This window comes from Tursiops truncatus, chromosome 12, assembly GCF_011762595.2.
Source record: "Tursiops truncatus isolate mTurTru1 chromosome 12, mTurTru1.mat.Y, whole genome shotgun sequence".
Classification (NCBI taxonomy): Eukaryota; Metazoa; Chordata; class Mammalia; order Artiodactyla; family Delphinidae; genus Tursiops; species Tursiops truncatus.
In genome coordinates, this window is record NC_047045.1 from 36235124 (window position 1) to 36262620 (window position 27497).

At 40.7% G+C, this 27497-nt stretch overlaps 1 protein-coding gene and 1 long non-coding RNA gene across 3 annotated transcripts in view; one reads left to right on the forward strand and one right to left on the reverse strand.

The window, feature by feature from the left end:
* The window catches only part of LOC117314477 (uncharacterized), a 160729-nt gene that overhangs the window by 15346 nt on the left and 117886 nt on the right, over positions 1–27497 (forward strand). The window lies entirely within an intron of this gene.
* On the reverse strand, positions 7471–27427 carry POPDC3 (popeye domain cAMP effector 3). Its single transcript, XM_004329229.4, has 4 exons — positions 27191–27427; positions 10336–11072; positions 9302–9410; positions 7471–8301 (listed from the first exon to the last, which is right to left on the reverse strand). Exons 2-4 carry the CDS (start codon positions 10818–10820, stop codon positions 8020–8022), a joined length of 876 nt encoding a protein of 291 aa, XP_004329277.1. The 5' UTR covers positions 10821–11072; positions 27191–27427; the 3' UTR covers positions 7471–8019.

Below are 27497 nucleotides of genomic sequence, written 5' to 3' on the forward strand. Positions count from 1 at the left end.
CATGATCCTTTTTGACCCACCTCCTAGAGAAATGGAAATAACAACAAAAATAAACAAATGGGACCTAATGAAACTTAAAACTTTTGCACAGCAAAGGAAAACATAAACAAAATGAAATGACAACCTTCAGAATGGGAGAAAATATTTGCAAATGAAGCAACTGACAAAGGATTAATCTCCAAAACTTACAAGCAGCTCATGCAGTTCAATATCAAAAAAACAACCCAATCCAAAATGGGCAGAAAAGCTAAATAGATATTACTCCAAAGAAGATATACAGATTGCCAACAAACACATGAAAGGATGCTCAACATCACTTATCATTAGAGAAATGCAAATCAAAACTACAATGATGTATCACTTCACACCAGTCAGAATGGCCATCATCAAAAAATCTACAAACAATAAATGCTGGAGAGGGTGTGGAGAAAAGGGAACCCTCTTGCACTGTTGGTGGGAATGTAAATTGATACACTGTGTTCTCCATAGTGTTCTCCACTATGGAGAACAGTATGGAGGTTCCTTAAAAAACTAAAAATGGGACTACCATATGACCCAGCAATCCCACTACTGGATATATACCCTGAGAAAACCATAATTCAAAAAGAGTCTTGTACCACAATGTTCATTGCAGCTCTATTTACAATAGCCAGGACATGGAAGCAACCTAAGTGTCCATCGACAGATGAATGGATAAAGAAGATGTGGTACCTATATACAATGGAATATTACTCAGCCATAAAAAGAAATGAAATTGAGTTATTTGTAGTGAGGTTGATGGACCTAGAGTCTGTCATACAGAGTGAAGTAAGTTAGGAAGAGAAAAACAAATACCGTATGCTAACACATATATATGGAGTCTAAAATAAAAAAAAAAATGTTCTGAAGAACCTCAGGCCAGGACAGGAATAAAGACACAGACGTATAGAATGGACTTGAGGATATGGGGAGGGGTAAGGGTAAGCTGGGACAAAGTGAGAGAGTGGCATGGACATATATATGCTACAAAACGTAAAATAGATAGCTAGTGGGAAGCAGCTGCATAGCACAGGGAGATCAGCTCAGTGCTTTGTGACCACCTAGAGGGGTGGGATAGGGAGGGTGGGAGGGAGACGTAAGAGGGAGGCGATATGGGGATATATGTATACATATAGCTGATTCACTTTGTTGTAAAGCAATTATACTCCAATAAAGACGTTAAAAAAAAAAAAGAAAAGAGAGAAATAGCACTACAAGGAGCACTGAATTAGTTCACCTAGAATGTAAGTGGGGGAGGTGGGCTGAGATAAGATTTCTGGAGATATGAAAATATCTCAAATGAAATTGGACAGATCCAGAATTTAAAGAATTTATTTAAACTGCATCAAAGAAGCTTGGCCATGCTTTCTTATTATATAAACTTATAGCCATTTTAATAGACTTACATTTAATTGCACATTTCACTTGTAAAGCACATTTGAGCTCAAGGTAGTTGCTGATGATTTGGAAGAAGAAATGTTCGTGTTTGGAAGATGTTCCCCCACTGACAAACCCAGCAAATGTACAACTAGCATTTTGACTTTGAGTTTTCTTTCAGTTCAGACTGGGGGCATTTTACTTCTCTTAGAGTCACTTGGTAGCACCATGGTCAATATAGCATGAAAAACACAAGGACACTGATTTGGAGGAACTGGCTTGAGTTGAGGGTCACCATTCACTGTGATTCAACCTCTCTAATCTTTTTGAGCCTACTTTTAAAATTCTTTTCCATTATGGTTTATTACAGGATATTGAGTATAGCTACCTGTGCTATACAGTAGGATCTTGTTGTTTATTTATTTATATATAATAGTTTGTATCTGCTAATCTCAAACTCCTAATTTATCTCTCCCTTACCCCCCTTCCCCTCTGGTAACCATAAGTTGTTTTCTATGTCTGTGAGTCTGTTTCTGTTTCATAAATAAGTTCATTGGTATCATATTTTAGATTACACATATAAGTGATACCATGTGGTGTTTTTCTTTCTGACTTACTTCACTTAGTATGATAATCTCTACGTCCGTCTATGTTGCTGCAAATGGCATTATGTCATTCCTTATATGGCTGAGTAATATTCCATTGTGTAAATGTATATACCACATTTTCTTTATCCATTCTTCTGTTGATGGACATTTAGGTTGCTTCCATGTCTTGACTATTGTGAATAGTGCTGCTATGAACATTGGGATGCATGTATCTTTTCAAATTAGTTTTCTCCAGATATATACCCAGGAGTGGGATTACTGGATCATATGGCAACTCTTTTTAGTTTTTTAAGGAACCTCCCTACTGTTCTTAGTAGTGGCTGTACCAATTTACATTCCCACCAACAGTGTAGGAGGGTTCCCTTCTCTCCACACCCTCTCCAGCATTTATTATTTGTAGACTTTTTGATGATGGCCATTCTGATCAGTGTGAGGTGATACCTCATTGTGGTTTTGATTTGCATTTATCTAATAATTAGCAATGTTGAGTATCTTTTCATGTATCTTTTATTGGCCATCTGTATATCTTCTTCGGAGAAATGTCTGTTTTTTTGATTGTGTTGTTTGTTTTTTTGTTACTGAGTTGTATGAGCTGTTTGTATATTTTGGAAATTCCGCCCTTGTCGGTCACATCATTTGAAAATACTTTTCCCCATTCTGTAGGTTGTCTTTTTGTTTTGTTTATGATTTCCTTTGCTCTGCAAAAGCTTATAAGTTTGATTACAACCTCTCTAATCTTTATCCATAAAATGGAATTCTTCCAGGGAACAAAAGGATGAAATCACGTGTAGACACATGCTTTGTAAACTATAAAGTATTAAATATACGTAAGATATTGTTTTGTAATTATATAACTTGGGAGATAAGTTTAGATTGAGTAAGAGTGGTAATCTCAAGTTAGATGACTCATAAAACATCTGGTGTTAAATCAAGTGAAGCTAAAAATCCTACTGTAAAATTACATAGAAACAAATATTTTTGGAATCCTATAAATAAAATTTAATTACATTTATTGAGATCAGCAAAGCTTGAATTGAAAGGGAGTAAAGGGAAGAATTATAGTTCAAGACACAAATGATCTGTTCTAAGGGGGAAAAAACGTTCCCTGTCAGTCTTGAATAGCTAGCAGGTTTTAAAACTAGTCAAATTTAGCATAATAATAAAACTTCATTATGTTGAAACCGTGCTAATATTGTATGCAAATGTACAATCCAGCATGAAAATGACGGAAATACTCATAGTGAGATGACTAAGAGCTAAAGGAACTAATTTTCATTCTTGCCACATCTTTTCATTACTGTAAGATTTTTGATCTTGAAATAATACATAGTTTTATCAAATTAAACCTGTTATAATAGATGCATATGATACTGATATTCGTGATTATGTATGTGTGAACTTTTAGTAGAATGAAGAAAAATAATGGAATTAGGCCCATTGATTTCTCAAATTTGTATAAAAACTTTTAGTCTTTTACTAAAAAATAATATTAATTTGGGAATACCATTTCTGAAGATTAATTTCTTCTATAACCGTATGCAACATAATGGAACGTGGAACCTAGTTTGAAAGTGCAATCCAATGCCACATATATATTTACGCCCTTGGTCAAACCAGGGGACTCAAGTACATAATGTTGTATAATATATTGCTCTTATAGTAGTACATACTCTCTGCCTAGTACTGTCTGTTTTTCTTACGGCTCTTGCCAGCTTAGTTGAGGGATTTCGCTTTGTAACTGCTCTGTCAAATCAGTTGTGTCCTGGTTCTGTGCAGTGTAACAGTATGACATCCAGAGCTTATTCAGATGAGCAGAGAGCAAATGAACTTGCTTCTGCTCCTCTGTTGAAGGGAAGAGAAATTTCTTCGACCTGTAAATGCTGAGAGCGTCGTACTATCCTTTACAGTAGATGAATCTCAGCACCGTGAGTTCCTAAGGGTGCAGAGTCCAGGGCGACTCACACTGGTCCCTTTTTATATTTGCACAAAGGTCAGATCAGGTTCAAAGGACTAGCTCCCCTCCACGTCCTGCCCCGAGGGGATAGGAAGCTTCCAAACATCCAGGTGAAATAAAGGTGTGTAAGAGGAGCCTGCAGCTTCTGGGAACTGGCCTTGGTGACTGGGGTAGGAGTGTTTATGGGTTCATTTTAAGACAAAGCCCCTCCCTTTCCTCCTCAGGCTACTTCTCAGCTCTTCACAAAGCAATCACCCCAATTCCTTCAAGTCATAGGGATCATTCTTGGCCAGCACCAGCTGCGTGGGCCTGCGACTTATACAGTCACAGAGAGTCCCAGGCTTACAAGAGCCCCACGCTTGGCATAAATGCTCTACTGTCTCGGTCTTGAAATTCTTCATACTCTGTGGACAAGGCGCTCCATTTATTTTTGCATATACAGATTTTGTATATGAAGCCGCAAAGCATTTTTAACACAAGGAAACAACTGGTTCCTCATCTTATTGCTCTCTTACCAGCGATAGATGAATCAAAGGAATTTAGGGCTGGAAACAATTAGGGTAAGATTAAATTGAGCCCCATTTTTAATAGAGATTCAATTTAAATGCACTGTGATATTGCACTGCTGGGGTACTCTTTCAGGATTATCAGTGCTTTCTTCTTTCCATCTGGGTTGATAAGAGTATTTTGAGATAGTAAAATGTGGTTTGCTAGACATTTCAAAGCAAACATACAGAGTAGATACATAGAGGTCACTGTAGGGTTTTTTATTTTTATTTTGTTAAGTGAGAAAAGCTGGGTGCAGCCAAGGTGTTGGATAGTAACCGAGCTGTTAATACCGAGGGACGGTGCCAGGCCTACACGACAGTGCGAAGATGGAGAGGTTTCACATCATCTCTTAGCTTCTCTTTATCCTGTTATGTTTGTACTCCTTCCTCCTCATCCTAAAAATGGTTTGATTTCTGGAAAACTTGTATTTATATTCTTCTCCTCCCTCTGCCACATGATTTGAGCCGAAAGTCTATAGCCCATTTCTGTCTGGCTTTGTTCTCAGTTGACTTTCATGGTTAGAAAGCTATCTGATAATTAAACCCTGCTGTGTTGTTAGCCGGTAGTAACTTAAGGTATGACTGCTACTTGGGGTACTCTGTGTTTTGATATCTCATACCACACACAGTCTTACAGATGCAAAGAAATGAATTTCTCCCAGAGTCATTGTGAAGCCACTGAAGCCATTAGGCCCCCATATTACCTCTTTGCCCTCTCTCCCGTGTGCTCATTTGGCTCTAATCCTGCCAGCCTCCCAGCCACTCCTGCTTTTGCCTGAAGCCCGTGGGTGCTTTCTGAAGGCCTCCAGTGGCACCAGGCAGACAGCCGCCATGGTGTCTGCTCTAAGTGCTGCCCATGAGGGCCATGTGTGGCTGCGAGACAGAAGAACCTCCTGACTATTCGTTTAGTTCATGCTGAGTTTGAATAGCTCAGTAGCTCATCCAGACTAATGATTCAGACCTTGTCACACTGTCCCTCTTACGGCAGATGCTAACATACCAAGTAATGGACTTTACATAACCCCACCCCTTCTTCCGCATCCTCCTTGCTGACTCTGCTTCCTAGGCCACTGAGAAAATAGAAGTAATTATGAGAGAACTTTCATAAGCTCCCGTCACATCTGTCATTTGCCAGCAACTACACTCCCATATACTCTGCCTTCTCTCCTTAACTAATGATTGTCTATTGACCTTGACTCATCTGCTCAAGGTCATCACTCCAGCAATTCACCCTTCCCTTCTGGATCATTCCCATCAGTATACAAATATGCTGGTATTCCTCTTATCTTAAAAAAAAAAAACCCCAGCAAAAACATCTTCTCTCTTGATCCCACTTCCTGCTCAGGCTACCAACCATATCTGTTTCCCTTCACATCAAAACTTGATAAACATGCTTACACTTGCTCTTCCAGCATCTTGCCTCACATTTCCCCTCAACCTCCTTCAGTCGAGTTTTTGTCCCCAGTCACTCCACTAAAACCTCTTCTGTCAAGTTCACCAGTGACCTCCATGCTGCTCAACCCAATGGTTTATTCTTAGACTCCCCATCACCTGACTGTCGGCTACATTTGAAGCAGCTCATCGCTCGCTTCTTGAAACGCTTTCTTCCCTTGGCTTCCAGGACTGCACACTCGTGGTTTTTTTCCTACCTCACTAGCTGCTCTTTCTTGCACCCTCTGCTGACTCTTTCCCACCTCCCTGTCCTCTTAACAAGGGACTGTCCCAAGGAAAGGTCCTCGGGCCATTTTTTCTTTTCAATCTACATTCACTCCCTTGGCCATTTCAACTAGTCTCATATCACCTATAGGTGAAATACCCCCAAATCTTTATCTCCAGCCCAGACCTTTCTCTTGAACTCTAGACTCCTCCAACTATTTCCTTTACTTCAGAGTTGAATAAGCATCTCACACTGAACCCTGATCTCCCCTTCCAGGTCCACGCCTGTCCCCATCTCCCCCAGTCTATTCTCAGCAGACTAGCCAACGTGATTCTATTAAAACGTAGGGCAGATCACATCACTCTTCTATTTAAAACTCTCCAATGGCTTCTGGTCATTCTCAGAATAAAAGTCAAAGTTCTTGTCATGCTTATTAGGCCCCCATATTACCTCTTTGCCCTCTCTCCCGTGTGCTCATTCGGCTCTAATCATGCCAGCCTCCCAGCCGCTCCTGCTTTTGCCTAAAGACCTCATTTGCTCTCCTTTGGCCCAGATGGCTCTTTCCCCAAATAGCTGCATGGATCGTTCCTTTGCTTCTTTCAGGCCTTTGCTCAAACATTACCTTTCTCTCTCGGGCCTTCCTTGACCACTATTAAAATTGCAATGCCCCTTCCTAGCCACCTTCCCTGATTTAGCTTTCGCCATGGTACTCTCTCTTTCTACCTCTAGGTGTTTCTGATTTATTTTATTATCTGTCTCCCTCACCTCCAGAACGTGAGCTCTATGAGGGATAGGATTTCTGTTACCTGAAATATTCCCAGTGCCCAGGTCAGCACCTGGAGCCACAGTAGGTGCTCAGTATACACTTGTTAAATGTAGGATGCTATTATCTTTCTACCAAAGAACATGGCCTGCACGTGAGCTTCAGAAAACCAGTGTTTTCCAGATAGGGATCAGATCTGTCTCTTTACAAAGCTGAAGGAATGGCTGGAAGGCAGACACCCATGCTTGCGGCGGCGTGCTTGCGGTGGGTGGAGCTTTCAGTAGGAGTCCCTCACTGTCTAGCCAAACCACCCCCTCTTGCCCTTTCAGCCGAACATGGAAAATTGAGATGCTGTGCTACATTTTTACTATTTATTCACAAGTATTCTTTTTACTCAGTAATTAGTATGCAGCTTTATTTTTCATGAAATGCCTCTTTTAAAATATGTTATTGTAATGATTAGGACTATTACTGTAAGGTACTGTAATCATTACTGTAATGATTAAGCGGATGAATTATTTGTAGCAATAAAATAGTCTTCAAGATTGGCATACTGTTACCTCTTGCATTTATTCTGCTTTCTAGTCATATTAAATAACTTCACATTTAAAATAAGTAATTGCTGCTCACCACAATAACACATGTTGCTTTCATCAGAGGTTGTAGCAAAAAGTGAATCTGGAAACACTGGTGTGGACAGTAGCTACCCACTCTCCTGCTGAGAGTACTTACTGGCTGCTTCCTGAGAAGCAACACCTAACTAACTCAGTAGGGCAAGGCAGCAGATTTGAATAAGTCTGAGGACATATTTGAGAGCGCAAAATTTCATTCTCCCAGTGCTGATGCAGAAAAGGACAAACTGCCCACAGTTACTCACCGCCCCCCCATATATTCCAATGAGAAATACAGAAAAAAAACTTGTAAAATTTCTTCACAATGCACACATTGAGATGAATGAAACAGCTGGCAGCGGCATCTCGCCTCTGAGTTGGATTTATAAAAATATTAGTGAGCTCAATTTTCTGTATTTTGCTATTTCATTCGGGGAGTGATGAAGAGAGTCTTTTATCATTATAAAACTGCAGGCTTCGGTGTCATTTATCACAATGTCGTCTGGAATTCTGCAAATGTTCTGTCAGGGTTGATCTGGACATTTCAGGACTTGACATTTGATAGAAGTTGGGTAACCGAATATCGTAATGGTATCTTTTTCCTATATATACCCTGTCATTCAAGGCATAGAGTTTATCTGCAATGTCACTGCCGATTAAAACTGAAAACAGGCGGGAGATGTAACGATGCTGAGCCAAGAGCAAGTATAATTTCTTTCTCCTCCAGGACACATATCGACAGTCAGTTTCTGCTGTGAGCGTTACCTAAACGAACATAAGACCACACATAATCAGAGATGAGGAAGCAAGAAACATCCTGCCATGTGGGGTTTTTTTGGCCCCAGATTTTAAATGAATTTCTTGTGCTGATTTTAACTTTAAAAAAGCCTACCAACCCACAATATATTGTTAAAATAGAAACTACAAAACTTATTACTATCTATGTAATTTATAACATGAATAATCACAATGTTGTGCCCATCTCCAGTTTATCTGTTTTCTAAGTTTGGGTATCTAGATTTTGCATTTCAGTGAAGTGAGAGTTACTTGATACTAAAACATAATAAAGTTGGCTAGTGTTAGAGAAATATTTCCAAGTCAATCCTGAAGACTGTAAACATTTAACCCTAATGCAGTTTCTGCAGTACCGAATAGAATTAACCTATTCTGCATATGTATATGAATTTGTATTACAAAGACACACACATGGATACACACACATGTATGTTACATGTATTAACCAGAGGAAGTATACCATAATAGACAGAACCTACTGAAAGGATTATCTTTCAAAACTACCAGATATGGCAGCAGAGTAGTGACAGTAAGTTTAGCATTTTGTTGCTAGAAAACAACTGAAATTCATCAGTATTTTGAATTTTAAAAGTCACTTATTTTGTAATAAGGGCAGATTTTTTGTTCTTGGTGTTTTTCTAAACTGTGACAGGTGGCAGTGTTTAGAGTCAAATATCAATTAATTATATTTGAATTCCCATATACTCAGTTAAGCAAAGAAAAATTTAAGAATATTTATCACAGACTCCTTTCTGTCATACGTAATACCCAATCTTCTCCTTGTTGCCGGACCTATAAAGTGACATTAATCAGCAAGACTCAAGCGGAACTGGGAAGACATGCGTGATACTAAGTACATTCCAAAGCTAAATATAAATCATTCCTATGTCATCTGCTGCTCTGTTTGCTTGTTTGCCTGTTTTTAAACAGGAAGAGGCAGTGTTCACAGTGTGGCCTAGTTATTCTTTACCTGAAAAATGCCTTCCTCTGTGGGTTTCAGTGAGTCCCATTCAGGAGAATCCAGGAACTGGAAGGGGAAGATGTAATGCAGAAATTCGCCATCAACTGTCACTCTGATCCTACAAAGGACATAAGTTATGAGGGAAGGAGAAAGAGAGCACTAAGTTGGGGACGAGGATACGGAACAGTATTTCCGATCTCTGATGTTTTTTATGACTTTTAAAATCTTTAAGGGCAAAATATTAAATTCATACATTACAATAAGTGACAAAAATCCCCTTTAAGATTTATGTACCGCTGTTCCTCCCATGGTTAGGATTCTGGAACAGTGGGTAAGATTCATCAGAAAATTCATCAAACTGTACATTGATGATATGTGCCCATTTCTGTGTATATAATATCTTTCAATTAAAAGTTTCAATGCACTCAGTCAGATTTTAAATTAAGCAGGAGAACACTGAAGAACATAAAGAAGTACCACTGGAAATACCTCTGTAAACTGAATATTTAACCTTTTAAAAAACATGAATAATCACATTAGTATTTCTTCCTCCAAACTTTGTGTTTTCAAATTTTATATATAGTGCACGTCCCCTTCTAGCAAGTGGGCAATTGCTAGAATTTACTGAAAAAAATGATCATTATAAAATTTAAGTGTTCTTTATTATTTAGAAGAATGCCCTAGCAGAATCTGTTCAAAATACTTTGCATGCTAACATAAGTATTCTTTGAATTTAAGCTGGCATCATCCTCTTGACTCTCATGATTAGCTTGGAAACAAGTAGCACATCCAGACAAACCGATTCATACATTTGATTTCTGTGAAGAAATATTAAGACTCTAAATTATAACCTGCTTCAAGTAAATAATACCCTGTACTCTAAATGCCTCTGTCCATGACTTATGTGTCAAGGGCTTTCTCATGCCTCAGCATGCTAAATGCTGCCCAGGACTAGGCTGTGTTGAGATGGAAAATGCAGCAGAAAGAAACACAAGCTAGTAAGGAATAAAGAGGAAAGACATGCAAGCGTCAAGAGTACAAACCTTCCTGAAACAAGCAGGGAGAGTTTGTCAATGGAGGTTTTCCCCTGCATGGCATAACAGTGCTCCTTTTCCAAAGTAACCACTTCTGAGCTCATAGCAATAGTTCTGAAGTCAGGCAAAGAGGTCCCCAGAGGCTGGAAGAGGGAGCTGTACAACAGCTGAAATTCTCGCGCAAAGGTTATGCTGCGAACTTGATAGGCGATGTGAACGAACCGCATGAAGCAGATGACAAACAATATAAAATTCCAGGAAAATATGTCAGCTGCACAGACATCTACCCAAGCCCAGATAGCAGAACAGAGGAAACCCAACCCCAGCAAACTGAAGACGTAAAGGAGCCCGAAGAATCCACTGCCACCCATGAAACCTACTACAAATAAGATACTGGCAAGATGATAGATGGCTCCTTCGGCCTCTTGCTTCCAGATGGTGCAGACGGGGTGTTCATCTATTAGGTTCTTCCATAAACTTGAATTTCTTTCCATGGCTGTACTACCATCTGGTTCACTTCTCAGTTGATGTTAAATGATATCGAAGCAAGTAATTAAGTCCTTTGCTTTTCCATCATCAGAGTTTTGCTCAGTCTTCACAAAACCAGAGAAAGCCCGGACACTGGAGTTGGGGTGATTAAGGGTTTGGTGTGTACGGATCTTGAAAAACTAAGAATCCCATGCTAGCATCCTTAAGTTCACCTGGGCTCCTGATTTAGAACTAGCCCAGAAATATTTTGTGGTTTCCTGTGTGAGAAAAAAACAGAAAGGATTCTAATTAAACAAGGAGAATGGAGAAGTGTATTCAGTGAGTCATCAGCATTCCTTATTCAAGTTGACATCCTATTTTCTATGAAGTTAAAATGTTTTCAGCACAAATACTGAAAGTGTTAAATTTCTAGGATATAAAAATGCATATTTCAGAGTTAGGCTTATTAATAATAATAAATTATTTACAGAAATTTTAGTATTTGTTACAATTAACTAACTGCCTATTTTTCAAGAAAGCTATTAAGCGCTATAATCAGCTGGTCCCTAGAAGAGTAATTCGGTATACCTCAGAATGTCTTGGGACAGTGACTAAATAAGCAGATTCATAGACTGTTTCTGGATATACTGAGTCAGAATCTCTGAGGGTGGAGCCTAAGTGTTGGTATTTTGAACAAGCTCCCCACATGATTTTGATGCATCGATCCATGGCCTTCCATGGCCCACCCTTTTAGAGATACTGTTTGACAATACGTTATTCACTCTTTATAGGTGAAGAATTCGAAGCTCAGAAAGGCCAAGTAATTTATCCAAGGCCACACAGTGGTTGGTGGCAGAGCAGAACTTCAGGACTTGAGCCTGTATGCTAAATCCAATCATGTGGTCTCCCATGAGAGATATTTTAAATCAGGCACTGTAAGGAGCCCTAATAAATCAATAAACATAAGAAACACACAATTAGGAGTCAGATTTTAAGGGCACATAGTAGACTGTGAAAATGTTTAATTAATTAGAGCTAAATTATTCGAGAAATAAAAATTCAGTTCTCCTTCACTGTATTAGAGGCTATTTCAGGTTAAGGGTTGCATCCATATAACTAAGTAAATAATAGTACAATTCCTGCTACTTACACATTTATTTACCAGATGGTCAAAAATGTTAGCGACTTGTTCCTCTGCACATATATTCTCTACCCTTTCAGCCATATGGTATAAATGCTAATATGTGATCTGACTCAGGAGAGAGTTAACCATGATGACAGAGCTATAGGATATGTATCATTTATCACCAGGTTTCTTAACAATAAATGGTTTCAGTGTGAGGCATTCATTAGATTGACTTTTTTGAAACCAAAATAACATTCAAGAACCTTGAACTTGTGTGCTGTATTTAGTGTTTTTATCTTGAGATGGATTTTTCCAGAACACCTGTTAATAAAATATCAGATATCATAGATCTTGTCTCATAGAAAAAAAGTACACAAAGAGAGGTGAAAGTGACTTAGCTGAAGTGAAAAAAGGAATAGTGTTGCTACCAACAGAACTAGAAATGAAAATAAAGAAGCTGCTGCTGCTGAAGTTCCTGGTTTTTCATCTTGGACAGTGATTCTCTTCTCTGCAAGTAATGACATTAAGAACATCACCAGGGCTTCCCTGGTGGCGCAGTGGTTGAGAGTCCGCCTGCCGATGCAGGGGACACGGGTTCGTGCCCCGGTCCCACATGCCGCGGAGTGGCTGGGCCCGTGAGCCATGGCCACTGAGCCTGCGCGTCCGGAGCCTGTGCTCCGCAACGGGAGAAGCCGCAAGTGTGAGAGGCCCGCGTACCGCAAAAAAAAAAAAAAAAAAAAGGAACATCACCAGGTGAATCATGAAAAGAAGAAACAACACAGACCTATAACTTACAACCATATTGTTATTTCTACTCATGCTGCTTTCAAATACATTTTACACAGTCTGCATCCCTCTAATTATCACTCCACACATCTCTCTGTGAGAGATGAGATTCAAGGCAGACTGGCATGCTGAATATGTTTCATTTCTCCTCTTTAAACAAAACACAAAATTATATATTACTGCACATTCAAAACAAAGAAACATTTTTAAAAAATACAATGAGTAGTGACAACTGTGAAATGCAGACTGCAAATGTCAGTCCCCCTGCTGTTTAACTTTTAAAACTTGGGTATTTGAAATTAATCAGTTCCTTAGGGTGCCAAGCACAGCCATGAAGCCAATATTAAAAAGCACCGCCAGTAGAGCTCTGAACTTGGGTTTGAACTTCCTGAAAAATTTATAATCCTCAACAAATTGTTAAAATGATGCTAACAGGGAGAGGCCACGTAAAATGTTTGTGGCAATTCAGAAGGGAGCTTATGGGAATCTTGTCCCCTTCAACTCTTGACTTGGGGGATATACTGGGCCCCCTACATTCCTGGAGTGTGACCCATTATGATTATATGAGGAACTGTGTTTCCGGCCCTTCCCAGTCGGCTTCTGTTTCAATAAGCTGCTACCAAGCCATCTTCCTATCCTTGACACCGTCTCACTCAACAGGGAGTGCTGACTTGCCCTGATTAAATTACTCCACACCCAGCCTTTCTCTGCTTGGTGTGTTTTTATTCAGTCACCAAAACAGATGTACTTTATTAGAAGAGGAAGAACTGACAGGGGCAGGTGATGAGCCTGAGTGTTCCTCTGACATGTGCCAGCAGCACTATACGAATGCTGCACATGATTCATCAACCAACTGGCTGCTTGAAAAGCCTGTAGGCCTTAAGTCATGTTTTTGGGTAAATAAATGCTGAAATGCCAAAGGAGCACAATGGATTTCTTAAGCACTAAAGTGGGTCTTCCCTGCAAAAGAAGTTAACACATGGGGCTACAAGTGACGGAGACAAAATAAAGGGCAAATAAACAAAATATTTCCAAGTTTGCTCTTTACATTGTAAGACCCTGAGTTCTAGGGAATAAGGAAATGTAAAGGCAGGCACAAAGATGCTCAGTGAAATGTGATCTAAACCGGGTGGCAAACTGATGAAGATCAGCTCAGAAATGGCAGTTATCGGTTCAGAACGTGGACATTTATTACCTCGCGGCATCACACTTACGGCTGTGAGGGAGGCAGTGTCTCAGGCACCACGCTCAGCCTACAGATGAGCAAGGGGGGGCACCGGACAGGCTAGGTAACTTGCTTCCGGGAAAGGAGGCAGTAAGTCACAGGGTGGAAGTTCCAGTCCTCCACTCAGCTTCATGCCCTCTCCAGCAGGCAATGTGTCTTTCAAGGTTGTGAGTCTGATTTAATGTGTTGGGAGACCAGTGAGATATTCTGCCAGGACAGCTTGGCAGTAAAATAATAATCCTGACAGTGGATATTTGAGACCTGCTATATCTGCTTGTACTGCTCAATCCATAATGCTTAGAATACTGCCAGGGACACAGACATAGAAAGGCACTCATGAAGTAATCTGCTGTATTATTATTCAACATTGACTCACTTCCTCTTCTAGATTCCAGAATTCTTAAGGGGCAAAGACAAATGTTTTTGTACTTCTGACCCTTGGCACTCAGTGAATGTGGATTGAACACACTGGTATAGAGGTACAAGCCCACTCTGCCTTTTTCATCCCCACTGTCTATCCAATTCAACAGATGTTCTAACATCCTCTGTCACCTAAGGGAACAGAAGTGGAGGAGACCTTGACTGAGGGATTGGGACATCACTTATTTAAGATGTCTGGCACAACTCCAAATTCATAGGAGAATCCTTCTGTCTTTTTAGAACGTTCAGTTCCTTAAGAGCAGTTGAATTCCTGATCTGATTAAAACAACTCTGGTAGCATGTGGTATTGTGTTAGTTTGGGTTGCTAGGCAACGAAGAAGATCAAAATTCCATGAATATTCTACTCATTAATTGGAATCATATCCCAACTTTGGTGTGTGTTCCATATAGGAAATAATCATGAACTTAAAGCTAGTTTTTGCCCCCCAATATATATGATCATGCCCTAATCGCTGGAAGCTGTGAATGTAATCTTATTTGGAAAAAAGGTCTTTGTAGATATAACTAAGTTAAGGATCTCCGGATGAGAAGACCATCTTAGATTACTTGGATGGGCCAAATCCAATGGCAATTGTTCTTATAAGAGACACACAGAGGATGCAGACAGAAGAGGAGGATAGAAGAGGAGGAAGCAATGTGACCACAGAGGCAGAGACTGGAGTGATGCAGCCATAAATCAAGGAATGCCGACAGCCACCAGACACTGGAAGAGGCAAGGAACAGAATCTCCCTTAGAGCTTCTGGAAGGAGTACACCTACCAATACCATGATTTCAGACTTCTGGCCTCCAGAACTACGAGAGAATAAATTTATGTTGTTTTGAAAAAAAAAAAAGCTAGTTTTCTCTGCCTTTTTTTTTTTTTTTTTTTTTGCAGTACGTGGGCCTCCCACTGCTGTGGCCTCTCCTGTTGAGGAGCACAGCTCTGGACGTGCAGGCTCAGCAGCCATGGCTCACAGGCCCAGCCGCTCCGCGGCACGTGGGATCCTCCCGGACCAGGGCACGAACCCATGTCCCCTGCATCAGCAGGCAGACTCTCAACCACTGCGCCACCAGGGAAGCCCTCTCTGCTTATCTTTAAGGAGCTGCACTTATTCAGCAACTATGTGCCAGACATATTTGAAAAATTATCTCATTTAACCTGCACAACCCCATGACGAAAGTACTATTATCTCCATCTCACAGATGAGAAAGAGAAGGCAGGTAAGCTGTTCAAGGTTACCACACTACTCATATTGGAAGTAAGATTCCATCCAGGTCTGCCTGACTCTGAAACTCACAGTTTAAACTGCATCATTCTGCTTCCACAGTACCAGGATTTAGAAAATGTAGGCCTCAGTTTCCTCCCTGCTATGTAGATGAACTCAGACATATTTATTCATCAGTAAAGCAGAGGTAATATCACCTATTCTGTCCGCTTTAAAGGGTGCTGGAAGATTCAGATGAGAAAATCTTTATTAAAAATTCTTAGCAAATTTTTAAATAACATAGAAATGCTATTGCTGTATTTGTTGCTTGTATGTTATAGAGCTGAGCCATTTGGAGAATACAGTTTTCAAAAGTTTTCTTTCCCTCAGAGGATTACAGTTGAAGACGAACCATCCTTATACTGTAAATTCTAAATTTACTCATTTCTGCAGGAGTGATCTCTATCATTCTCACCTATCTTGTGTCCTGGCCACCTACTGCTGGCAGGTATAGACCCAGAACCAACCCATCATTAAGTCTTCACTTTCCAGTGGCCAAGAAGCCAGTCTCTGGAAGCCAACAACAATCTTGTTCCTTAGATTAGTGTTTAGTGCTTCCCAGCAGGTGTGCCCAGATCACTTCCATCAGAATCGCCTGGCCACAGCCAACATCATCTTCAATGGTGAAAAACTGAAACCATTTCCACTAAGATCAGGAACAAGACAAGGTTGCCTACTCTTACCACTATTATTCAACATAGTTTTGGAAGTTTTAGCCACAGCAATCAGAGAAGAAAAAGAAATGAATCCAAATCGGAAAAGAAGAAGTACAGCTGTCACTGTTTGCAGATGACATGATACTATACATAGAGAATCCTAAAGATGCTACCAGAAAACTACTAGAGCTAATCAATGAATTTGGTAAAGTAGCAGGATACAAAATTAATGCACAGAAATCTCTTGCATTCCTATGCACTAATGATGAAAAATCTGAAAGTGAAATTAAGAAAACACTCCCATTTACCACTACAACAAAAAGAATAACTACCTAGGAATAAACCTACCTAAGGAGACAAAAGACCTGTATGCAGAAAATTATAAGACACTGATGAAAGAAATCAAAGATGATACAAGTAGATGGAGAGATATACCATGTTCTTGGATTGGAAGAATCAACACTGTGAAAATGACTATACTACCCAAAGCAATCTACAGATTCAACACAATCCCTATCAAACTACCACTGGCATTTTTCACAGAACTAGAACAAAAAATTTCACAATTTGTATGGAAACACAAAAGACCCCGAATAGCCAAAGCAATCTTGAGAAAGAAAAACGGAGCTGGAGGAATCAGGCTCCCTGACTTCAGACTATACTACAAAGCTACAGTAATCAAGACAGTATGGTACTGGCACAAAAACAGAAAGATGGATCAATGGAACAGGATAGAAAGCCCAGAGATAAACCCACACCCATATGGTCACCTTATCTTTGATAAAGAAGGCAAGAATTTACAATGGAGAAAAGACAGCCTCTTCAATAAGTGGTGCTGGGAAAACTGGACAGCTACATGTAAAAGAATGAAATTAGAACACTCCCTAACAACATACACAAAAATAAACTCAAAATGGATTAAAGACCTAAATGTAAGGCCAGACAATATCAAACTCTTAGAGGAAAACATCGGAAGAACGCTCTATGACATAAATCACAGCAAGATCCTTTTTGACCCACCTCCTAGAGAAATGGAAATAAAAACAAAAATAAATAAATGGGACCTAATGAAACTTCAAACCTTTTGCACATCAAAGGAAACCATAAACAAGACGAAAAGACAACCCTCAGAATGGGAGAAAATATTTGCAAATGAAGCAACTAACAAAGGATTAATCTCCAAAATTTACAAGCAGCTCATGCAGCTCAATGTCTAAAAAACAAACAACCCAATCCAAAAATGGGCAGAAGACCTAAATAGACATTTCTCCAAAGAAGATATACAGATTGCCAACAAACACATGAAAGAATGCTCAACATCATTAATCATTAGAGAAATGCAAATCAAAACTACAATGTGATATCATCTCACACTGGTCAGAATGGCCATCATCAAAAAATCTACAAGAAATAAATGCTGGAGAGGGTGTGGAGAAAAGGGAACTCTCATACACTGTTGATGGGAATGTAAATTGATACAGCCACTATGGAGAACATTATGGAGGTTCCTTAAAAAACTAAAAATAGAATTACCATATGACCCAGCAATCCCACTACTGGGCATATACCCTGAGAAAACCATAATTCAAAAAGAGACAATAGCCAGGACATGGAAGCTACCTAAGTGTCCATCAACAGATGAATGGATAAAGAAGATGTGGCATATATATACAATGGAATATTACTCAGCCATAAAAAGAAAAGAAATTGAGTTATTTGTAGTGAGGTGGATGGACCTAGAGTCTGTCATACAGAGTGAAGTAAGTCAGAAAGAGAAAAACAAATACCGTATGCTAACACATATATATGGAATCTAAAAAAAAAAAAAAAAAGGTCATGAATAACCTAGGGGCAGGACAGGAATAAAGACGCAGACCCAGTAGAGAATGGACTTGAGGACATGGGGAAGGGGAAGGGTAATCTGGGACGACGTGAGAGAGTGGCATGACATATATACACTACCAAATGTAAAATAGATAGCTAGTGGGAATCAGCCGCATAGCACAGGGAGATCAGCTCCGTGCTTTGTGACCACCTGGAGGGGTGGGATAGGGAGGGTGGGAGGGAGACGCAAGAGGGAAGAGATATGGGGTTATATGTATATGTATAGCTGACTCACTTTGTTATACAGCAGAAACTCACACCATTGTAAAGCAATTATGCTCCAATAAAAACGTTAAAAAAATTTAAAAAAAACTTTATAATCTTAAAAAAAAAAAAGAATCACCTCGGTGGCTTGTTAAAATGCTCCTTCCCTGGCCCCACCCCAGAACTACTGAGCCAGGAAGGGACCCAGAAAGATGCATTTCTGATAGGCTCCCAGTTGATTCTTATGCACACTACAGTTTGAGAGCCATTATTTTATCTTGTTCCTGAAGGATCTTTGAATTATCCTTGCTTGCAGAGCCTCAGCTGTGTCCATTCCTGGCTGACCACTGGCTGTCCTCCCATGCTGGTTACTCCATGTAATGTTCCCTGATCCCTAGTTGTCTGTCCATGGCTGTAGTGCTGGTGTCCGTGCACCATTCTGCTATCTAGTCTGTCCAGTTGGCATTACAACTTAAGAGAAGAGTCCTAGTCTTAGCTGTGCCCCTAAACAGCATGTGATTTTAAGCTTCCCAGACCTGTTTCCTCACTGATAAAATGAAAGAGTTGGACAAATAATGTACGGTTCCTTTTAGCTCTAAAATAACACAACTCTCCATGATAGGAAATAGAACATTATTCCTAGCATAGGTCAACATGTAGAGCTGAGGGGCAGAACTGAATTATGACTGCAGATCTTAATACCAGGTTCATGACTGGGGCCCAACTCTAGAGATTGTTTAATTATTTAAGAACTGTGGTAGGGCCCAGGCACTGGAATTTTTTCACAAATTTCCCGGGGATTTTGTTATGCAACCAGGGTTACAAACTTTTAGGGGGATAGGGTTGAGAGACACCAGAACATTCTGTAGAGTAAAGGGTCTGAATTTTAATCCTTATTATTATTTTTTAAAAATTTATTTTATTTATGGCTGCGTTGGGTCTTTGTTGCTGCGCACAGGCTTTCTCTAGTTGCGGTGAGCAAGGGCCACTCTTCGTCGCGGTGCACAGGCTTCTCATTGCAGTGGCTTCTTCTGTTGCGGAGCACGGGCTCCAGAGCGCAGGCTTAGTAGTCATGGCACACGGGCTTAGTTGCTCTGCGGCATGTGGGATCTTCCCAGACTAGGGCTTGAACCCGTGTCCCCTGCATTGGGAGGCAGATTCTTAACCACTGAGCCACCAGGGAAGCCCTAATGCTTATTTTTAAAGGGCTGGAAAGGCCCATTTTCTCCTGTGTGTCTTCATTTCCACACTTTGCTCAGGTCAGGAGGCATTTTTCTTCCTCACCAGTCATCTCCAAGGGGGCTCAAGGTTTGTGGGTATTCTGCAGCAGCCTTTCCTTAACATGGTGGCTGAAGTGCACCTTCTAGGTTCTGAGTTTTTATGGCCTTTATTATCGGTCTGCACGGCTTCCACTATATATTATATTGCCCATTATATATATTTTCCTTTTTAAAGTGTCATAATTTGCTTATTCTCTCAGTTGGGGTATATATTTTAAGTAGTTTTTATATAGCAATGATAACAATGCTCAGGGAGAAAAGCAGTGTGTAGAATATAGTTTTGGAACAAGCAGGTTAATAAGCCAGGAAGTCCAAGTGAGATGTGATCAATACCTGAATCAATGGCTTAGGTGTTGGATTAAGAAGAAAGGAAAGCATATATTAGACCATGAGGAAGAAATGAAAGGAAGATGTGTCTCTACTGAGACAGAGGAACAGAAAAGGGATGAAGATGCTTTCATCTTCCTTTCATCCCTTTCTTTCCCGAAGCTCGGAAAGAAATCAGAGGAAAGGGGGACTCATTTTGAGTCATGGTTAACCTGATGCACTTGGTCTAGCAACAGAGTTCACAACAGCAGATAAGGGGCAGGATGGAGGGGTATGTAACAGTTGTCTTGTAATAACACAGGACAATCCTGAGTAAGGACTGCAGCTGGCAAGACTATCTAGAAAGTTGAGTACAAAGAGAAATGAGAGTTGAAATTAAATGCCCATGATCAGAGGCCTTAGAATTCTAGGGGTGTGCTGGCTATTGCAGGAGCCAGGAGCCACATGTGGCTGTTGAGCCCCTGAAATATGGCTGGTCTGAAGTAAGACGTGCTGTGCACAAGGGATTGCGAAGACTTAGTACAAAGATAAGGAATAAGTCGTGAATAATTTTTATATTGGTTACATGTTGAAATGATAATGTTTTGGAAATACTGGATTAAATAAAACATGTTATTAAAGCTAATTTCACCCATTTCTTCTTAGTTTTTAATGTTGCTACTAGAAAATTTTAAATTACATATGTGGCTTGCATTATATTTCTCTTGGACAGTGCTGGTCTAGAGCCTCTCAAGCAATAAGAGAGAGGAAATGAAAAGACTTGACATGATGCTGTGCAAACAGTGCATATGTATAGCATATAAATGTATAAATATGGAAGAATTATCTAAGATTAAGAGCAAAGAGTTGATATCAGTGTAAATGATATTGGCTACAATATTCATATGCTACAGTCAGATGTTATCCAAGGCATAGATGTGTCACCATCTGGTTTCTGCCTAAAAAGATGGCCAGCTCCACTACAGCTCTTGGCCTCTTTATCCTACCAAGGAAGGCACTACTTTTTCCTTTTCCCTTAGGAGAATTCTACTTTTCTAAGCAATTATATTACATGGTCTTGTTTTATCATTTCATCTTCTGATGATACCTCATGGTATACACTGTAAATCTCAGACAGACAGTCTTATAAATTTTATGCTGGAGATTGGATTGTGGCCTTCTGGATTCCAGAAGGTCCACACCAGCCTTTATTTGCACATCATGCCTAAGTCTCTTCATGTACCACTAGGCTTCTAGGCTGGAGTATGCCTTTGACTTTCATACCATGCCCACAGGCTACGAAGGGCTTCTCTGATTCTCTTGTCTCAGCTAAAGTCACACTTGATTATCTTCAGCCATGCTTGCTTTCTCACTTTATCATGTACGGTGGTAGGGAGAATTCTAAGATTCCTGCCCTGCTTGTGTGCACGCCCTATAATCCCCTTCCCCTGAGTCTGGGCAGAACCTGTGAATGGCATGGGACAGATGCTCCCTTGATTAGTTAACATTATATGGCCAATGGTGCTGGAGTAGTCACCACTGCGATTATGTTAAGTTATATAACACTCCACTGTAGGACTTGAGAGGGATTGGAAATTAGACAAACATATTCTTACTGGCCTAGAATAAAGCAGACACCATGCTATGACATGCCTATGGGGGCCACAAGGCAAGGAACTGCAGGCAGTATCTGTGAGCTGAAAGAAATACCCAACCAACAGATACCAGGATAATCAGTCCTACAACCACAAGGAGCTGAATTCTGCCAGCACCCTAAAAAGCTTGGAAAAGGACCCTGGACTCCAAATGAGGGGTGCAGTGTGGCTGACACCTGGATTGCAAGCTTGTGAGGCCCTGAGCTGAGGATCCAGTTTAGCTGTGCCTGGACTTCTGACTCATAAAAACTGTGAGATAATAAATTTATGTTGTTTTAAGCCACTAAGTTTGTGGTAATTTGTTACAAAGCAATAGAAAATGAATACACACACAGTATACACCAATACTAACTATACATGAGGCTTTCCATTAATCTAATAATCTACATTCTATGACGGACTTGGAATATAGGTCTGTGGAGCAGAAGACACTCAATCCTTGCTAGATTTAAATTAGGAAAATCAGGTGGTAACAGGTCTTCAGTCATATCTGGAAAACAAGAGGGTAGCAACGAAGACCCAACGCAGCCAAAAAAAAGAGAAAAAAAAGAAATTACAATTTTTGGAGCAACAGAAGGATAGGTTGAGTCCTGTGTTGAATCATGCAGTGCCCTATAATTCTTAATTTGAAGACACAGCAGTAAACCTCTCCTTCTCAAGCTCATCATTTGATTGCTTTAAACAAACAACCCCCATACTCTGCTTCAAGTTCTTCTGACTTTCCATGTCCTGGAAATGGTTAAAGGCATAAGCAGGAAGCCATTCACCTTTGATCACCTGTTATCATGTCAAGCAGTAAGTTCACCTAAGATTCCTGATGAAAGATGCAAGAGAAGCTGGAATCACGAATGCATTAACAGTTTTTTCTTGATATGAATCCAAGGTAGACACCTTCACTTACCTCTCCTCCAAGTGTCCTATATGCAACAAATGAACTCACTTTTTCTATGTTTATTTACTTCAGGTTCTCATTTTCCTTCCTGGCAAACACACCTATTAAGTTCATGTGTGCTAGCTAATTGGCTATAATCTTTCCTTTGTCATTTTTTCGGGCTTAATGAGCACGTGGATCACACACCAGAGTCAACGATGTTTGAAACCACCAAACCAGCCACTACTGGTGCTAACAGGAGCACTTCTGCAGGGAATGACCATTTCAAGTGTTCGTATATAGACAGGAGCTTTCTCTTTGGCTGTGAGAAAGATTGTTCACTGGTCTTCCATCCACGTGCTGAACGATCTTTCCATTTCTTTGATTTCTTTCAGCCTCGTTGTTATTGACTTTGTAGTACTTGAGCTTATTCCAGCCATAGATGTTTCTTTTTTGTGCATTTCCTGTCATGATCTGCAATGTGGATTATTCCCTTATTCCTGCTGCTCAGGAAATACTACATATTCTCTTGATTCTTTCAAAATATTTGATTATCTCAAGCTTCTCTTCAATATTGAAGCTTTCCTTCTGCATGCACTATTTTTCTTTTTTGAATCAAGATGCTTAAACATTCTTGGGATGTTGAATGAGTGTGTTTTTATGTAGAAAAATTCCTAAGTGCAAAAGAATAGCAAAACACAATCTTGCAGGATACCACATGTTGAACCAAGGTAGCTGGTAGACGTTGAGGTCTCTGTGTGTTGGCATTTTGTGTATTCCTACAGGGCTCAGTTAGCTGGTTGCCGTTTACTGTGTTCACCTGGTGTTTCTGGCTGAGTAAATCATGTATAAGCAAGTGCAAAATTTGTGTTATGCTTAAATTGTTCCCTAATATTTCAATTGCATTGGAATGACGCTGGTTTTCAAAACAAGCATTATAGCATAATTGACTGCATCATCAACTTTCAAATGGCCAGGAAAATATTACTAATTAACATACGCAGTAATTCAATAAATTCCTGCCCTCATGGGGCTTGCATTTTAGTGAATTTCAAATGTTGACATAATTAAAACCCAGCTTCAAATTATGAGATCTAAAATAATCTAAAAGTACGTCTTATATGCAAAAAATTTAGGCTACTTAAAACTCATTTAAAGTCAGTTGTTGCATATTGAATTTTAAAATAAATGCTACATTTTAAAAGACAGTCTAAAGTCTTGAAAACCAAAATGCAAACAAACTTGTTTTTTAGAACTTCCATCAAACACCAAAAGCAAACAGACAAATAAACCCCCAAACATTATGTGTCATTGGAGTACCACATTACACAGTAATGTGTCTGTATCCTTCTGGTTGTATAAATGCAAAAACGACATATGGAATGATCTTCACTTAATCTTAAGGGTGGTTATTCTTGTATGGTGGGACACTGCTTTTTTCTTTGCACATATCTATATTGTTTGCTTACTTTATTTTTTATTTATTTATTTTTTTGGCTGTGTTGGGTCTTCATTGCTGCGCAAGGGCTTTCTCTAGTTGTGGCGAACAGCAGGGCCTATTCTTCCTTGCAGTGCATGGGCTTCTCATTGCGGTGGCTTCTCTCGTTGCAGAGCACGGGCTCTAGGTGTGCAGGCTTCAGTAGTTGTGGCACGTGGTCCCTAGAGTGCGCGGGCTTCAGTAGTTTGGCACTCAGGCTCTAGGGCACAGGGCTTCAGTAGTTGTAGCACGTGGGCTCAGTAGTTGTGGCTTGCGGGCTCTAGAATGCAGGCTCAGTAGTTGTGGTGCATGGGCTTAGTTGCTCCGCAGCATGTGGGATCTTCCTGGACCAGGGATCGAACCCATGTCCCCTGCGCTGGCAGGTGGATTCTTAACCACTGCACCACCCACCAGAGAAGTACCTGCTTCCTTTATAATACTCTTACAAAACCAAAAGGTGGTTTTATATTAATTTGAGAATTTTTAAATACAAAAATTTCAGAGAATAAAAATCCATGAATCCAACAACCAGAATTAACAAATATCGTGATATTTTTGAATCCTTTTAAAATAAAAAAATTTTTCACAAAAAATTGAAGATCACCACGGATTGCTCTCCAGTATCATTCCCCACCCATCCATTCACTCTATATAATTGTATTTTTCTTTCCTGTCCATATAGAATAATTTTAAAAATTCCAATTAAAAATGAAATGCTAGATTAGAAATATATCTTATAAGGTGGGGTTTTGTTCAGATTCACTCTTAAATTTTTGTTCTGATGAATAATTTTAAACATATTCCAAAACAGAGAAAATAATATATAATGAATCCCTATATACCCATTACCAAGATTCAACAATTGTCAAGATTTTGCCACATGGAGTTTCTGAAATCAAAAACAAAAAATTGTGACCTACTGTTCAACCTACAGTTTGTTCAGTCAATAAACAAACACCTACTCAGGAAGACAGGGAGAACTAAGATGAGCTGTGCTCTTATTATGTGCCAGACACTGGCTCTTGCCTATGCTGACCCACTTAGGAGTCACAACAACTCTGCAACCCAAATAGTATTATCAGCATTGTTCAGAATGGAAAATGAGGCTCAGAGAGATGAAAGTTCTTCTATAGGCTCAGCTGCTATAGACCATTTTCTAGACCATAAATCCCTCCTCCCCCGCCAATTTCAGAGTGTGTGTGTGACAGTCACTAGAGGTTATTCTGCTGAAAAGCACAAAATGAGAAGATCTCACTTTGGGTCTGTATGAATTGATCCCTGAATTCTCTGGGCTGGAGGAGGATCCAGCATTGTTACAGGAACTTTAAGTCAGCAACTTTTGGTTATTTATTTAATTTATAAAATAACCGGTTGTAAATTTCACTTTAAGACATTTTTGTCTAACTACTTAGATAAAAGAGAGAAATATTTTCCCCTTTTCTTTAAAAAAAAAATCACATTAATGACTCAATATACTCTTGTAAATTCTTACTTATTCTCTATAGCTCATAATCCCAGCTGACCAACACCCATAATTACAAAAAAAAGATTTCAATCGCAATTTGCAGGCTTGCAAATCTATCCTGGATATTTTCCAAAGCTGTTTCAAAACTTCTTGCCTGTCATGTCGCTATGTGTTGTTATGCTCACACACTACAGCAAATGCTTCATAACCATTCTTGATCTTTCCTGGGGACTGTTTCAAAATAAGCAGACGTGAATGCTCCAGTGTGTCAACGCTATTAGTCAGTCTTGTGATAAGAAGCATGGGATTTGGGCTTCCCATGACACATTTTTATTTAATAACATAGAATATCACCATTTAGAAACCCAGATGCACAATGATTCAGCTATTCTGAGAGACTGATGAGATTAAAGAAACTCAATTATCAAATGTCTCCCAGTTTATATGTATAAAATTTTAGGACAGATAACATCTTACTCTAGATTTCACTTAATATTTGTATCCCAAACTCTTCAAAAGACAAACCCAGTCTCCCAGAGAAGGAAAGAGGCTTAAAGATCATCTGGGATCAGCCAGACCTCTTTATTTTGCAAATGTGGAAGGAGATCCAATTTTTGTTTTGTTTATATTTTGTTTCAAGTAGTTCTTATTTGGTTTTCTCTTGCCATAAAGAACAATGCCAAGTTCCTGTACTGTCACACCAGGGATATGTTCATGCAACAGTCCTTGGTATTAAAAATAACAGAAAAGAAAATAGCCACTAAACTTTAGTATGAACAGAGAGCAATAATTTTTTTAAGGCTGCCATAAAACTCAATTGCAGTGTGCAAGCTTGCAAATTGAAAATACCTAACCACAAAAGTTGGAGTGAAACGTCAGGAAGGAAGGCTGTCATATTCTAGAAGTTTAGAAAATCAAATTCGGTTATGTAGAAAAGTGGGTTTCTAATTCTACCTTTCCATTTATTTACATATAGAACTTTTTGCAAAATATCTCCTGACTAAAACAATTTTTTTTTTGGCCATAGTCCTATTACTGTATTTGATTCTGTGCCTTTAATCTTTTCTTAAAATACAGACCCTCAAAATGTATCATACCTCTGTAACCGACCTTGGTGAGGAGGTAATTTAGTGGTTTTCAAACGTCTTTTTCTTTCCTTCCTTCCCTTTTTTTTTTTCAGGGGCATTCCCCAAATAGAGTAAACAGGTCAGCGTGACCTTGGATGAGGTAGCTTTCTCGGTCCCCAACTCAGCGGGAAACCCTGCCCCTAGTCAGACCCTTTGCAGAAGGAAACTTCCCGCCGCTGCCCGACTTCCCCAAGGCCAACCTAAAGATATCAGGGCCCCCAGAAGCAGCTTTTCTCCCTCGAAAATCCGGCCTTTTGGGGGGACTCCAAGGTGCCCGGGGCAAGAGTGGGACCAACAGCAGAGGTGGGAGGAAGATTCACCTCTATGCGAGGACGACCCGAGCGCCCAGGGCCCGCGCGCCGACCCGCAGCAGCGATCCCCCCACGACCGCCAAGCTCGAGCGGCGCCCCGCGGACCCGGGGCTAGCCGCTGGCTCGAGCGGGGCTGGAGCCCGGCGGCGGAGCGGCGCGCGCAGTAGCACCGGCGGCGAAGCACCGGCGCTGCCGGGGGTCTGCGGCAAGCGGCCCCCCACCCGGGGGCGGGGCCAGTACAGAGGCCTTGCCCGGCGAGCGGCCCCGGCGTTGCCAGGTGTGAGGGTGCGGACGGCGGCGGGAGAGAGGCGGCCGAGGCGCCCGGCTCCCTCCTTACCTGGCCTTCCCCGGCCCCGCGCTGAGCTCCGGCCTCGCGCCCGGAGAAGTTTCCCAGCCGAGCGCGCCGGGCCCTGGCAGCCGGCGCGAAGCCCCCGGCGCCCGGCTCGCGCTCTCCTGGCCGACCCCGGGCAGGCGCCCGCATCCGTGCCCGGGCGCTCGGTGACCGCAGCCCGGCTCCGGAGCGGCGCGGCGGTGCAGGCGGGGGCTGGGCACAGGCGCGCGCCCCAGGGGCGGCGGGGGTGGCGGCGGCCGCGGGCGCGCGGGGCCCGGGCAGCCCCAGCCCTCTGGGAGTCGCCGGACTGCTG